This window comes from Citrus clementina, unplaced genomic scaffold, assembly GCF_000493195.1.
Source record: "Citrus clementina cultivar Clemenules unplaced genomic scaffold, Citrus_clementina_v1.0 scaffold_1, whole genome shotgun sequence".
Lineage (NCBI taxonomy): Eukaryota > Viridiplantae > Streptophyta > Magnoliopsida > Sapindales > Rutaceae > Citrus > Citrus x clementina.
The window spans coordinates 2,452,725-2,466,692 of record NW_006263303.1 but is presented as its reverse complement, the minus strand read 5'-3'; the positions used below and the strand labels follow the sequence as shown (position 1 = coordinate 2,466,692).

At 33.7% G+C, this 13,968-nt stretch overlaps 1 protein-coding gene across 2 annotated transcripts; it reads right to left on the bottom strand.

Moving 5' to 3' along the window:
- Positions 1-7,281: 7,281 nt before the first annotated feature.
- LOC18055289 lies at positions 7,282-9,486 on the bottom strand. Of its 2 annotated transcripts, XR_002907594.1 has the most exons (4): positions 9,178-9,486; positions 8,427-8,777; positions 7,763-7,844; positions 7,282-7,584 (listed from the first exon to the last, which is right to left on the bottom strand). XR_002907594.1 is itself a non-coding variant. In XM_006450478.2 (3 exons), exons 2-3 carry the CDS (start codon positions 8,771-8,773, stop codon positions 7,569-7,571), a joined length of 363 nt encoding a protein of 120 aa, XP_006450541.1. In that variant the 5' UTR covers positions 8,774-8,777; positions 9,178-9,482; the 3' UTR covers positions 7,282-7,568. The 2 variants fall into 2 exon arrangements, 1 of the variants encoding a protein (XP_006450541.1); XM_006450478.2 differs by lacking the exon at positions 7,763-7,844 and having other exon boundaries at positions 9,178-9,482.
- Positions 9,487-13,968: the final 4,482 nt, after the last annotated feature.

Here is a 13,968-nt window from a genome sequence, read left to right as displayed (position 1 = left end):
CACGACTGCCAGTTCACTGAAACTCTCTGTGCAAGCTCAGAAAATAACTCATATCACTGTGTGATGCCGATTAGTGTTGGATCCGGATATATTATGATCGAATTTCACTTTTATCGTTGCCTTTTTTCATCGCCGTTGGTTGATGATTCAAGAGTGGAAAGCTGCCTTTGGTTTGACGAAATGGGAGAAAGAATGTTGCTTTTGGTTTGTAAAGAAGGGTAATTTGGGGAGAAAAGCGTGTGTTTGGCTAATGTTGATAGAAAAAAGTTGAGAGGGTTAATTGTGAAAAAGCTAGAATTTTTATGGCTATTGGTGTAAATTTCCCTTCGCAAAAGGGGTCATAGCATACAAAACGAAATTAGATATTAAAAAGGAATTCAAATCCATACCCTTCTATATGGCAAGACAAGTAGTTTATAAACCCTTAATGGTTTCCTTCCTAATTCTTGTGGAAATGATTGGTATACCTTTAATATTTACAATAGTCATTAAAAAAAGATAAAGACCTATATTTACAAATAGGTAGAAACTGGAGTTCTCTTAACTTAAAATATAATGTAATTTTTCATCAATTAGATTTATTCAAATCATTAAGATTTAAAATTAAAAAGTATGTAGCATTTATACATTAAGATGAATGAAAAATTAAGTCACCTTTCTATGTTAAAATTTTGGCAATGACTACCTTAGAGCAGCTCCAAAGTAGAACATAAATTATAACTATACACGTAAAATAATAAATAATAAAAATCACGTTATAACTTTAATCGTGTAATTATAAAAATTTGTCACACTTTAAAGAACTAATATAATCGGATCCTAAAATTTTTAGTCAAGAGAACTCAGGGCATTAGGAAATAGACGAATTTTGTTTCATTGATAATTACAAGAAAACTTTAGGCTTGTGATGTTATTTTGCTCGGACTTCTCATCATAGGCACAGTCAACTTTGCGTCACGAAGTATTGCGCTGACAGGGCTGATGTCACGTGACCTAAGCCAACCGTCAGTCTTCTCTGCCACTCACGTGGCACGACTTTAAGTCCCGTCGGCCAATAGAATCTCGACGTGTAACGCCCACGCAGGCATCTCTCACAATTCGAAATGACCACAACGACCTTGACACTCGACTGTGATTACTTGAAGTGACCCAATTTGACTATGGACTTGACTAGCTTACAGAATCTGTAAGCTACAGACTGCAGCATCAGCCGTTGGATGTGGAGTGAGAAACTAAACAATAAAAAATCAGATGGTGGGATGACGGGAGATGTTTGTTACAGAATCTGTACCATAGACAGGTCCTTTGACTATATAAGGTTTCGCGTCGTTCGATTTGACGGTGGTGGCATTTTCGGAATTGAAAACCCACGTGTCAATAAACCGTTGAACTGTTTTAGTTTCTGTTCTTGCAAACGATTTGACTGAAGTTGCGTGATGGATGGCCTGCTCGAAATCTAGACCATAGGGTGGCCACACGTACGAAATACTATGTGCATCAGACGGCTGGGGATGCACCGGAGCGTTTAATTGAGTTTGTTTCATGCCGACACGTTCCATTGTTACGTGTAATCCATACTTGAATCTCTTTGATTGCCTCCTGGGTATTGTGCTCTTCAAGATGATGACATCACAGGGATTTTGACTTTGTCATGCCTGAAATTGGTCCAAATCACTAATTAATGTTACCTGTTTTGGAAGATTAAATCAATTATTTTTATTATTATTATTATTATTGCTGATGTTGACGTCATTTTTCCTTTTTCATTTGAGCTGCTTTGTCAAATTCACGTGGCTGTCCTGTCTCATTAATATAAATGCTTGCAAGTTGCAATGAAAGAAATTTTAAGGCCAACGGTTACAGACTATTCAATAAAAATAATTAATGTCACACATTTGCGGCCTTGTTCTCTGGTTTATCACAACAATTAATGTTAAGGCAAACCCTAAGTTACAGGTAATGTATCTTTTCAAACCCTAAGTTACAGGTAATGTATCTTAGGAGAATTCTGTATGTAATGTTGATAATACCGCATTGACACTATTAAAATTATAACAATATGTTTCCCTCGAAGTTTTGATGCAAAATTTGCATCCCAATATCATACACCCTTTGATTTTGCATTTCATGTAAATATACATTGCTTTATATCCAATTTTCGTACGCCACATCAACTAATAGGATATACTGTGTAAGAATAACGTAACTCTTGTTATATACGTACGGGCACATTCTTTTCAAAGTTACCATACAATGTGATGAGAAACTCAAGTCTTCTTAGTTTGAGGGTAGGGGGAGGGGGTTTAGAATTCTCCTTTTGCAAGGAGATTGGACTTGAAAATCTGGACTGTGCTGTAAATACACCCATCTTAATGCTAAGCCACGAACACTTTTTAAGCATTCAAAAGATAATAACAAGATGAAATATGCTATGGGGACATAATTTAGACAAAAAGCAAAGGCAAATGAGGCAAAGTGACATTCGTTTTGCGTCTGTTTCTGTCAGCCTGATATGCCTATATTGGTGCTCTAACAATAATAACAAAATTTACTAATATGAGTAGTTAAATGTTGGTACCCTATTGATGCGCCGGTCCCATGTATAGCTAGGGTTTCAATCAAATCTCCATGAAAATACCAGTTGATGCACCAATTGTGTTATTTGTTTCCTGCTTTAGGCACAACTATATTTAAGTACGAAAAGCTTGCAAGATCGTGCATGCAGAAGCAGAAGAGATATTATAATTGCAGCTACTGTTACGAGAATGTCGCCAGCAAGGGTGATTGCACTCTCAAGTTGCTACAAGAATATGCAAAATATTCGTAGAGGCAATCATGTAGGCGTGATTATCGGTTTTGCACTTATGCGATATGCTTGAACACCGAGGCCCTACCGTCGGATTCCGAGAGAAAAATTATCAGATTGTATATATGCAAAAGTGATTTGTCAGGTTGGCTCCGCAGGAATATACTTCACAATGGAATATCCACCACTTGTTTCTGCTTCTATCTGGGCCACTTTGCTTGTTCTTGTGCACTTTATTAAAGCCTGATATATTTTGATTATTTTCCATTTAGCATTCGATTGTGCCCTAGTGGTTACAGTTAATATATCATTGCATGCCTTTTTTTTTTTTTTCGTTCATATTTCTTCATCATGATCATTCATTAGCTAGCTGCCTAGCCCTTGTTCTGGCAAGTCATCTCTGTACTGACACACATTTTGGTCTTTGTTTTAATGAGTGTCATGTAAGCTCCAAGGACTTGAGTGTTTGAATTCAAGAAATGAATTTGATGATTCAAACAAGACCACTTCCCTTGTTTTTTGTTTTTTTAAATTTTATGTTATATAATGCATGGGCATACACGTCGGGTCCAACTAAGTATAGCTAGCTGTAGCCCCATGTTTCAAAGAAACAATCACGAGATCGAACTTAGTTTGAATTTAAAAGTTAAAACCCACAGGAATATAACGAATATGGTTGGTATACCTGTATTGTGTTGTCGTCATCATCTTCTTGTTAGTTGTTGTTCTTAGGCTGAAACGTTTCTGAGAGATGGATAGATTCTTTCTTCTCCAGCCATTTCTCCTTGTTATGTCCCTGTCATTCTCTTCCTCAAAACACTTGTCTTTTATACAAATAATTTGTCTCTCTTTAGCAAGCTGCAATGACAATGCTAGCAAGCATCTCTTTTGGGGGGCGGGTTTGTTTACGAAATTTCCCCATAATAATAATGGGTAAATTTATAAATTAAAATAAATACTCGGCGACTCTTGAGTTATAACGTTTGAGTTGAACTGCCCCACATTAGATAGAAAAGAAATCATTATATGGCAGCTGCAAAATTTATTTAAAGATTGTAAATATAAAATTTCTTATGACACCGCCCCCTTTTAATTCTAAAATAACCCTAATTCTTTCTTGAATAAACTCCTAAAACTTTAAACGCTTACACGCTCGTCATCTCGCCCTCTCCCTTTTGTCAACTTCCGTCATTTCAATCTCTCCCTTGTCAACTTCCCTATAAGCAAATTGAACCTTGTAACAACAACAACAATTATTAAAAAATATATATATTAAAGTTTGCCGAGTATAGTTATAGCCTGTTTGGGATTGATGTGTTGTATCTTTTAAGTTATAACTGCTATAGAAAAAAAATTATAATTATGAAATAAAAGTTAATATTATATAGTAAATATAATTTTTTAATAATAATTTTGACAAAATTATTAAAAATATAATAGATTTTCCATCAAACAAGTAAAAAATCATATCAAAATAGCTTCTAAGGTACAACAGCTAATGTGTACTAAACACTTTAGTGTTATAATTTTTAAACTACAGCTGTCCAACCTCAATCCCAAACACACTCTTAATTTATTGTCCCACACCACCCTCACAGTAATTGCAAAGATATCACAATAAGGATGCTGCAGGAATTTGAACATTTTTTTTTTGTGGCCATTATATTCCCGATCATATTTTTCCAGTTTCAAAAAATAAAGTTTTTACGAAAGAAAAAAAAACCCGTGTGTTTGGACATTTATTTTTATAACTGCTAGCAGGGGTGACTTTAGGTATAGGCGAACAAGGTAGTCGCCTAAGGCCTCATATTTTAAGAAGGTCTCATTTTTTGAGTATTTCTTTAATAATTCTCTAATTAATTAATTAATTTTTTAATACGTATTTTAAGAAATTAAGAGTTATTTTTTATTTAAAAAAACATCTATTTTTGGAAACCTTAATTTTAAAGAAATATAATTAATAATATTATTTAACCATTAGTTGATTCATTATTATTATTTTCAAAAAAATATTTACCCTTTTAATTATTCAATGTTAGAATCTTTGATTTTTAGTATTTCTTTTAATTTCTATTAAAAACCTTATAATCTCAAGAATTAGTAAATGAAAAAAATTTCTTGTTCTTTTATCCACAAAGAAAATTATTATATTCATTGGTTCATGTAAAATAATTAATTTCTTAAAATATAAAGTCCATTTTTGTTTTTGAACATCAATTCATCATTTCAAAATTTTGTACTCTATCATTTTAAATATTCTATTTGAAAAAATATTATTTTTATTTATTTGTCTATTTGTACTCTATCTTCTTGACTATTTTTTAGGTTTTATTTTTAAAATTTTTGATCTTTTTTTATTATTATTGAAATTCAAAAATTAAAGATGAAATAAATTTTAATTCTTTTTATATGTCGTTGAGTATTAAAATTACAAAATAAATAGAGGCCTTATAAGAAAATTTCGCCTAAGACCCCTCAGACTCTAAAGCCGGCCCTAACTGCTAGATCTTTGACTGTGAAGGTGGGAGTTTGGAATGATTAACGGATTCAATGCGAGTCAAACTTGTCCTTTCACCTGGAGTTTATAAGGATGATATTGAGGGTGGCAATAGCATGACTCAGGGCATGGCTGCAAGAGACTCGCATCAAGGCCCAGGTTGAGCTACGAGCCCAACTCTGTCCAAGTGAAAAATCTGATTGCTTCAGCTTTTAAAAAAACGTTTCTGTAGCAATCTGCCGGGAAACTTCTTTGCTGTACATTATTAATATTTTAATAAATGGACACATTTGGGCGAAGACTTTTGACAAGTGCATACATTATCATTTATTTACCGACTTAGACTCAATTGAATGATATATATCTATATATATATATATATTTTATAATTAAGCTTTTATAATTTTTTTTTTCAATTACCTACTACACAGTTCGAATGGTGTTCAAATTTTGTTTTTGAAGGATAGACGAAAGATATTATAGTTGAGACACAAATTGAGATGAAAATATTAAAATCTCTATCATTATTCTTGGTCAATACCTTCAATAATGGTATAATAGTAAACAAACACAAGGAGTGACTTAATTTTCTTGTTATTTTTTTTAATGTCAACAATGCAATGAGCAAATTCAATAAAAAAAATAAATTAAAAAAAATTTGCACAAAGTTGTTGAGCTACTTTGAAATAATATATCTCTCGAGTCTGAAACTCAGAAAAGCAAAACTTGAGCTGCTCCTTTGGGTGGAGATTATGAATTCAGAGAGATGGGAGTTAGGAACAGCCACATAAAGTAACCGAGTGGGATGTCTTGTAACAAGAAAGAGCTATGAAATTTGCATTCGGTCGCAGCTTATTATTAGTGTTTCCTACCGCAAATCTAAACCATCAAATTACATCTCACCAAAGCCAAATCACGGAGATTCAGCCACGGCCAGCCAAAACAGGTACGTTCAGCCTTTGATATAAAGTTTTTTTTCCTTTCATCAATCAACGAAAACATCATTCTTATGTCCATCTAATATTTTAAAAGTTATGATATTTGATATCTCAATCATCATCATGATCATAGGCATTCGTTTTGAGTCCACAATTCTTTCTTAATTTGCAATTTATCTGACAAGAGTCAATCCAAATAATGAAACCAAGCATGAGATGGGGGGTTCAATCAAATAATTTGTCATCAAAGGCTTAAGGAACAAGGTTAAGATTAGATCTTAATGACCATGATGAGCCCCTCACCGAACTTTTAGGGAAGTTCATAGAACACCGCTTTTAAGCTTGATCCTAATTTCGTTCACAGCAAGCTTGATGAAGGTCAACTCTACAAGAAAACCTCTGGTTATATAATTGATAGAGAGAAAGAGAGAGACTAGTATTATAGGAAGATGGAGTTACACCCAAATGGAGTTTTGGTTGCAAGAAGAATGAACAATAAGAAATATCTATAGAACAAAAATCAAATCTTCAAATACATCCTAGATGCTTAGAAATGCTTGGAGATCTAAATTACAATTTCCTAATTCACATAAGGAACCAAGCAACAACAGAAGACTTTATGCCAAGATCATTTCACTACAAAATCCACACACGTCATGAATCAATGTTCAACCTTGAAATCACAAACAACTATGATTAGTACAACCAGTAAGCTAACTGAATTTTTTATTTATATAGATACGTAAATACTTATCTACAATGCAAATTCTTGATATGAATTATGAACACAATAAACAAACTGTTCAATCTTTTCACACTTTCTTTCAACACTTAATTGAATACCTTCACTAGATTGACTAGTAGGACTAACTAGCCAAATTTTAGGAACTGCAGGGGAATGTACCGTTGCTTTTTGCCTACAGAAGCCTTTTCATGTAGCATAATTTCTGTGAATATTGCTCACGGGAAACTGTAAAAGATCCACAAGGATTGTAGATCTAAAAGCACAACTATTCCTATTTAGAGAAATAAATCTAGAATGATCAAGAAATTGGTGTTCATGGATAATTTAGATTACAGATCCACACGGATTGTAGATCTAAAAGCACAACTATTCATATTTAGAGAAATAAATCTAGAATGGTAAAGAAATTGGTGTTGATGGATAATTTAGATTACAACAATACTAAAGACGAACAGAAAAAAGTCAAATAGAGGCCACCTAATAAGGTTGGTTTGTTTTTCTTTTCTTCCTCAAGCACTAACTTCTTCCTCCTGCCACAATCCCTACAATCATCGTTCCATATCATATAGCACAATCCTCATGTCAGTTGACAAGAAACCTGAAAGAACATACGTAAAAAATTTTATATTCAATCTCAAAATCCACAAAAAGAATTCCCAAATATCTACACTAACAATGCTTGTAATATTATCTCAAGAATTGTCAGAGAAAGGGGATTTATTAACTAAAAAGAAGAAAAAAACAGTTACAAATAACCAAGACATAATTAATCTTACCCCTTAATGCATCACCAAATTAATCAGAGATATGTAATAACTCTTAAGGAAAATGAGAGGCATAAGGACCAAAAAACAGCAGCTCAACAAATCAGACCAGCAAGAACAGCGAGTCAGTAAACAGCTAAAACAGCAAACCAGTGGACATAAAAACAATAATAAACAGTGAAAGAAGAAAACAACAACACAGCAAACCACATGAACTAATTGACAGCAACGACAGTTAAACATTAAGGAATGCAACTGTTGCACTATCTGAAACACAGTTTCACTCTAAGGAAGATTTCCCAGTGTAAAATGTAATTTAAAACAAAGCGAACTGACCTTAGGATATTATGACACTATTGTACATGCAGTTGCACTCTAAGTGCAACATTTTAGAACAACAAAGTAATGTTAATTGTGGTGAAGAAAATTTAGAAAGCAAGGGAGAAAGGAAGGAGAGACTTCAATTTTTATTTTTTTTTTCCGCTGTGTGCAAATATTTTCACTCCAACCTTTTTATACTTGTTGAGTACAAAACTTTCAACCAAAAATCAATATTTTGAGTAACAAAATCAGTAAATATTTGTGCAGCTACTAAAAACAAAGGTTCAAATTTGTTAAGAAACCAACAATAAGATGTACGACCTAATAGAATCAATATTGAGGAACATAAACATACCTGATTCTGGCAATTTCACCAATTATACCACCTGGCTTAATCGGGTGTACTTCGAGTTCTCTTTTATTTTCATCAAATGTAAAAGTGATGTCAGAGTATGTAATGAAATATTCTGGAGTCAAATACAGCGGCTTGACACCATCAACATCAACAGAAACGATGATGGTAGATGTTCTTGAAGAGTCCTTAACACGATCACGGAACACAGTGGCCTGAATAGTCTCGGAAGCACCAGGTTGAAGTGTGGTTGGTTTGGAAGACTCAGGAGGAGCACAGAATCGTTCCTCTGTCATTGTTATCGAATGGTTTGACTCGTTACGCACTGTAGTAGACCTATGCAGTGACATCTTGCTGGATCAACACCACCAACAAACAAAACACATGTTAATGTTAACAGTTATGAAACCATTGATAGCTGCTGATATACTTGAATTGAAGACACAGCGCAGTTACCAGACCCGATTAAAACCCGGTTCGTGCCGGGTTGGACCCGGTTTTTGTCAAAAATTCATCAAAACCAAATAATTCAAGGTAATTTTTTTTTAATATTCATTTCTTGTTAATCTTTCCGGCTAAAGCATTAGAATTTCAAACCTTTATACTGTCCAAGAAAGTTTCACAAATGGGTCATGCTTTTTTCTTCTCTGACCAATCAAACGAATAACATTAACTTTTTACAATCCTACAGGTGATAAAAGGCAACACAACACAACACAACACCAGAAAACCAAAACTTTGTAGCCCTACTTACTTTGGCCGTTGCAGACGGTGAAGAAGATGGTACAGGTCTCGACGTCGACGAGGCACTCGGCGATTCAAGGTGGTGGAGAAGGCTTAGAGAGCGAACAATGACGGTGCCGGTGAGCTGATTTTGATCAGTGAGCGACTCTCAGTCACTGTTGTGGCGGCTGCTGACAGGATTACGTCTTCAACGAAGGGTTTCCCTCAAGTGAGCGGCTGTTTGTGTTTGGTCACTTTTGTTGCCTATTTTCGGAATACCCCTGATGTTTTGGCATTTCTCATTGCCCTCCCAAATATTTTTGACTGTCTCACCTCGCACCCATCGACGGATTCACGTCTAACTTGAACAGTTAAAATGAAAAGTAATTATGGAACAATTAATAAATGTTGGCTTTGCATAAACAGTAGTAATAATGCACATACAACCCAAACTTTTAAATGTTTCACAAAGTTTAAATATTTATTTGGTATGACTTATCTAATAAGTGTAAGTATTTATTTAATTTAATTTCATATATATTTTTTAAAATTTTTTGTTGTTATTTAGTTATTTTTTTAATAAAAATTTTAAAATATTATTTTGTCCCTATTAATAGAAGATTAAATTTTAAAATTTTAAGAGTAGATGTTGATTTTTTTTAAATATCTAAAGTATTCTTTATTTATTTGACAATATTATTTCATTCCTTTCATAATATAATTTTAAAAAAATTACTTATTAAATTAATTTTATAATTTTTAATAAAAACTCTCATTGACAACCAAACAATTAAATTTTTTTGTAAAAATTTTACTAACAAAAACTCTATTTAAATAAATTATATTTGAAAAATTATAACCCAGTTTATTTGCTAAAAGTTTTTAACAAAATGAAATTTCTATTGAGGACAAGTAAATAGAAAATCTTGTCTTTGTTCAAATTTGAAGAAGAAAAAATTTGGGCCAAATGGCGAGCCCAAAAATCTTGTGTTGTCCAAATCACTCCTTGGAGATGAGATGCCATCGGAGTAAGACTTTCAACACCCCTCAAAATTCCTATAAAACCCGTTTCCAATTAAAATTACTAAAATAATCAAAATAAAATTAATTCATTTTTTATATTAATTGAAAATTAAATTACTAACTGAAATGAAATTTTCTTTCAAAATTTTTCTTACACCATTCCCGTTTTCATAAATTAGATTTATATCTTAAATCTTATTCGAAAACAATCATTTTTTTTTTTTTTGGGGAGAAACCTAAAGATAGAAAGTATATAATAAGAAAAAATAATAATTTCAGACTTTGAGATTTTTATATATTTTAAAATAAAAATTTAAAAGAAATATTATTTTTAGAGGAAAATTTTATGATAAGGTGGCTGATTTTAAAATATGGTTAGTATTTTATAACTTAAATCGGAAGTGTTATAAGAAATAAAATATAAAAGGGGTGCTATAAGAATTTTAGAAGGGCGTTAAAAAATCCGCTCATGCCATCGGCCAGCTTGACTACGGTTGCGAGCCCAAAAGGCAGCCTAAGCTTATTATTAACTTCGTCGGTTGTTTGTTTCCTTGCAGCAAATGTAGATAGAAGCCAGCAACGCATTCGTATAATCTTGAGTCTTTTTTATTTATATTTTTTTAATTTTAAAGAATAAATCGAGGCCCTCGATCGAAGAACAAAAATATGAAATGGAGATCCGGAGAGCTGGCATGGCCGGTACCGATGACTGATGAAAGCCTCTCCAACGAGAGATGGAGAAGAAGCCACTGTATATCAGCTGCAAGCAAGCTAGCAACACCACAAGATAAGCAGCCCATCAGCAAGTTTCCTTCAAGCATGCATGCAGGACACCTGCAAGTCTTCATCAAGCAAGTTACTCAAGCTTCGAGCTACATAAAACAGCTTCAAGCATAAAATTCTGAATCTTAATTTTTCTTCAACCATGGAAGTCCAAATCCAACGAGGTCCTCTTCAACTACCAAAAGCTATCTACAACAGCCAAGCAACACAGATCAAAGCGCTAATAACCAGCGCTATTGCAGCTGGCAGTTTCCAGTTGTAATTAAAACGAACCAAGGCTGTTTTTCCATTTAAATTTATCTCAGTGGTTTACTGACAATATGATCATGTGGAGGAGGAATCATATAAGATCACTTTTCCAATTCTATGGATATCCAAGTTAATTATCCTTTTTAGGCAACACCATTTCTCACTTCATAGTTGAGGGTAGGCTTTTTCATGAGTCTTATTCACTCCGAATGTCATGCAAAGCTTTTCTTAACGTACGTCTTTATAGCGTGAAAAAGATAATAAAACGTAATGTGTCAAAATATTTTCAGGGGAAATAAAGATTTTATTGTTTAGAGAAATTTAGACGTGGAATATAATCACTTTATTTATTGTAGAGCAAGCGCAACACTTGTTCTTTCAGCCTCACGGCAAGAGATTTTAGAATATAATCACTTTTCGATTATTTGGCGCCCACAACAAGCTCATTGCTCAGTAAACTAAACCAGAGAAAGAGAATTCTTCATATATAAGCAAACTCAAGGAGAGTGTTAAAAGAAAGCTAGATATTTGCTAAATACTTCAGAATATTAGCTCTTAAAGTATGCCTAAAGTCCATCTTTTTTTATCATAGAGCCATAGAGGGAAGGGGTTTACCAAATATAATAGTATCGTTATTATATACTCCTAATGAAAGATAATTAATTCGTGCTTAATTATGTATACGTGTGTGTGTGTGAGAGAGAGAGAGAGATGGCTTAGCTAGCCCTCAAGCAATTCCACTTTAATTATGTAAAAGAGCTACAATATAATATTTGTAGTTTATGGTTTTAGAATATAATCTCTCCGTAAGATACCTTTAGTTGTAGGATGTGAATTTTTTCTTCTTTTTAGGGTTTCATTAATTGCAAACCATAAAGCATTCATTTATGAGCTATGAGCCGAGGCCCATAAATGGGCGTAGCTCAGAGTACCGCTGCCATTCATGACCCTCATTATAGTGCAACCATGCCTTTCAAAACCATAATCCATAAATAATTGCACCACGCTAAGAAATATACCACTGAGCCGTATTAGGCCTTCGAGTAGACCAAGTGCTCTGCGTTGATTTTTTGGCATCAACGAGGACTTATCTAATAAGTTAGGAAGTTAAAAGAAATTTCAAGTGAATATACCTATCAGCTGAGATTCAAGCTTTATAACATGAAATTATTGCTAACTTACATATATTACAACCTCATACAACTTTATAATAAATTAAGCATGACAGTACTATTAATTAAAATAGATTACAAAACCTCCGAATTGTTAATCCCAATTTATATTCAAGCGGAAAAGTCTTAGGCGCTCTAGAGCACGCGTTTGTTTCAACTAACCAATCATGACACATGACAAGTAGTGGATAGATAAGGAGAATTGATTTAGGAGCACCAAACACCCTCTCTATTTAAACATCAGTCAGCAAATAAAAAGTTAGTTAGGAACCGTTGCAGATCCTGATGCACTTGGGTCCCTGGCAAAACTTGATGCATTTGTCCTTTTTGTTCTCAGATCCACAATCATACTTACTACAGACAATAAGCCAGCAACCTACAAGCGTGACAACCGCAAAGCCAATGAATAGAACCATGCAACCAGCTAAAGTACAATAGCGTATGCATTTTGTAAGACCATTATAATTACCAGCATACTGATAACCATGATCAGTAGTAGTAGCTTTGCCTTGTAAGATAATCCTATGCAGTTCATTGCACTCAGACCAGTTTTGGTCTTGTTGCTCGTTGACTCTCACATACTCGAGTCCTTTAATCATTAGGGCAACCAAATTGAGTAGGGCCGCTAGGAGGGAGACTGTAAAGAGAAACCAACGGTCTGAACATTTGAGAGACGTTGCACTGCTGCAGGTTGCTGTTAATATTACGCCTTGAAAGACAAAATAGTAATTTGCAAGCTGGAAAGCAGTTGCTTGAAGAGTCTGGAGACGATCTTCCTGCTTGTCGCATATTTTTCTCAGTTCTTCAAACCTCTTTTTGTTCTCTTCCTCCTCTCCAGCTTTTGTTTCCATTTTCTTGGAGTGGATCGTAATTAAGTACCGTGTTTGTGAAGCAATTAACCTGCATAGTATATATAAATGTCCATGGATCAAATAAATTAATTGATTATACACACACACACACACACACACACAATTTCTGATATACTAAGATTGAGTTTACCGGTTGCCTCCACTGCTGATGTCGAATAATTTTATATTGCAAGATATTGCAAGCGCAACGCAATGGATGACATGTAAAAGTAAGCATGCTTAACTATTATTATGACCTGGTAAAAAGTTCATCGTTGATGAGCAAATTTTAACATCTTATTAAAATGGAGTTTCTTGCAGCTGAAACGTCAATCTCTGAGGTTTTATTTGTTTCCAACTAATAACTATCGCTGAAATCCATTGACTTTGAGAAGCTAGCCTCTAATGCAATTTCCTGTATAATTAATTTTGATGAACATTTCATAATAGAATACAAATATTCACGCATTCTTACTTACGTACTAAGAACCAATCAACTAATTGCTTCATTTGGTTTGTGTGTATATATATATATATATATATGAAATGTCCCAAAACTTATCGCTGCATATGATCAAGATCGTATGCAAGAAATTTCTTGCGAGCTAGTACTATTTCTATAATGATTACATAAAGTCTTAAATCTGAGTTGAGCGTGCCATGAGTGCACTTGATTGTCAGATCTTTGAGTATGGCCGCTATGAGTAACACTGCAAAGGGAAGCCAACCAACGGTCTGAGCATG

Coding starts and splice junctions, on each gene's coding strand:
- LOC18055289 (XM_006450478.2), bottom strand. CDS start 8,773: ATGTCACTGCATAGGTCTACTACAGTGCGTAACGAGTCAAACCATTCG.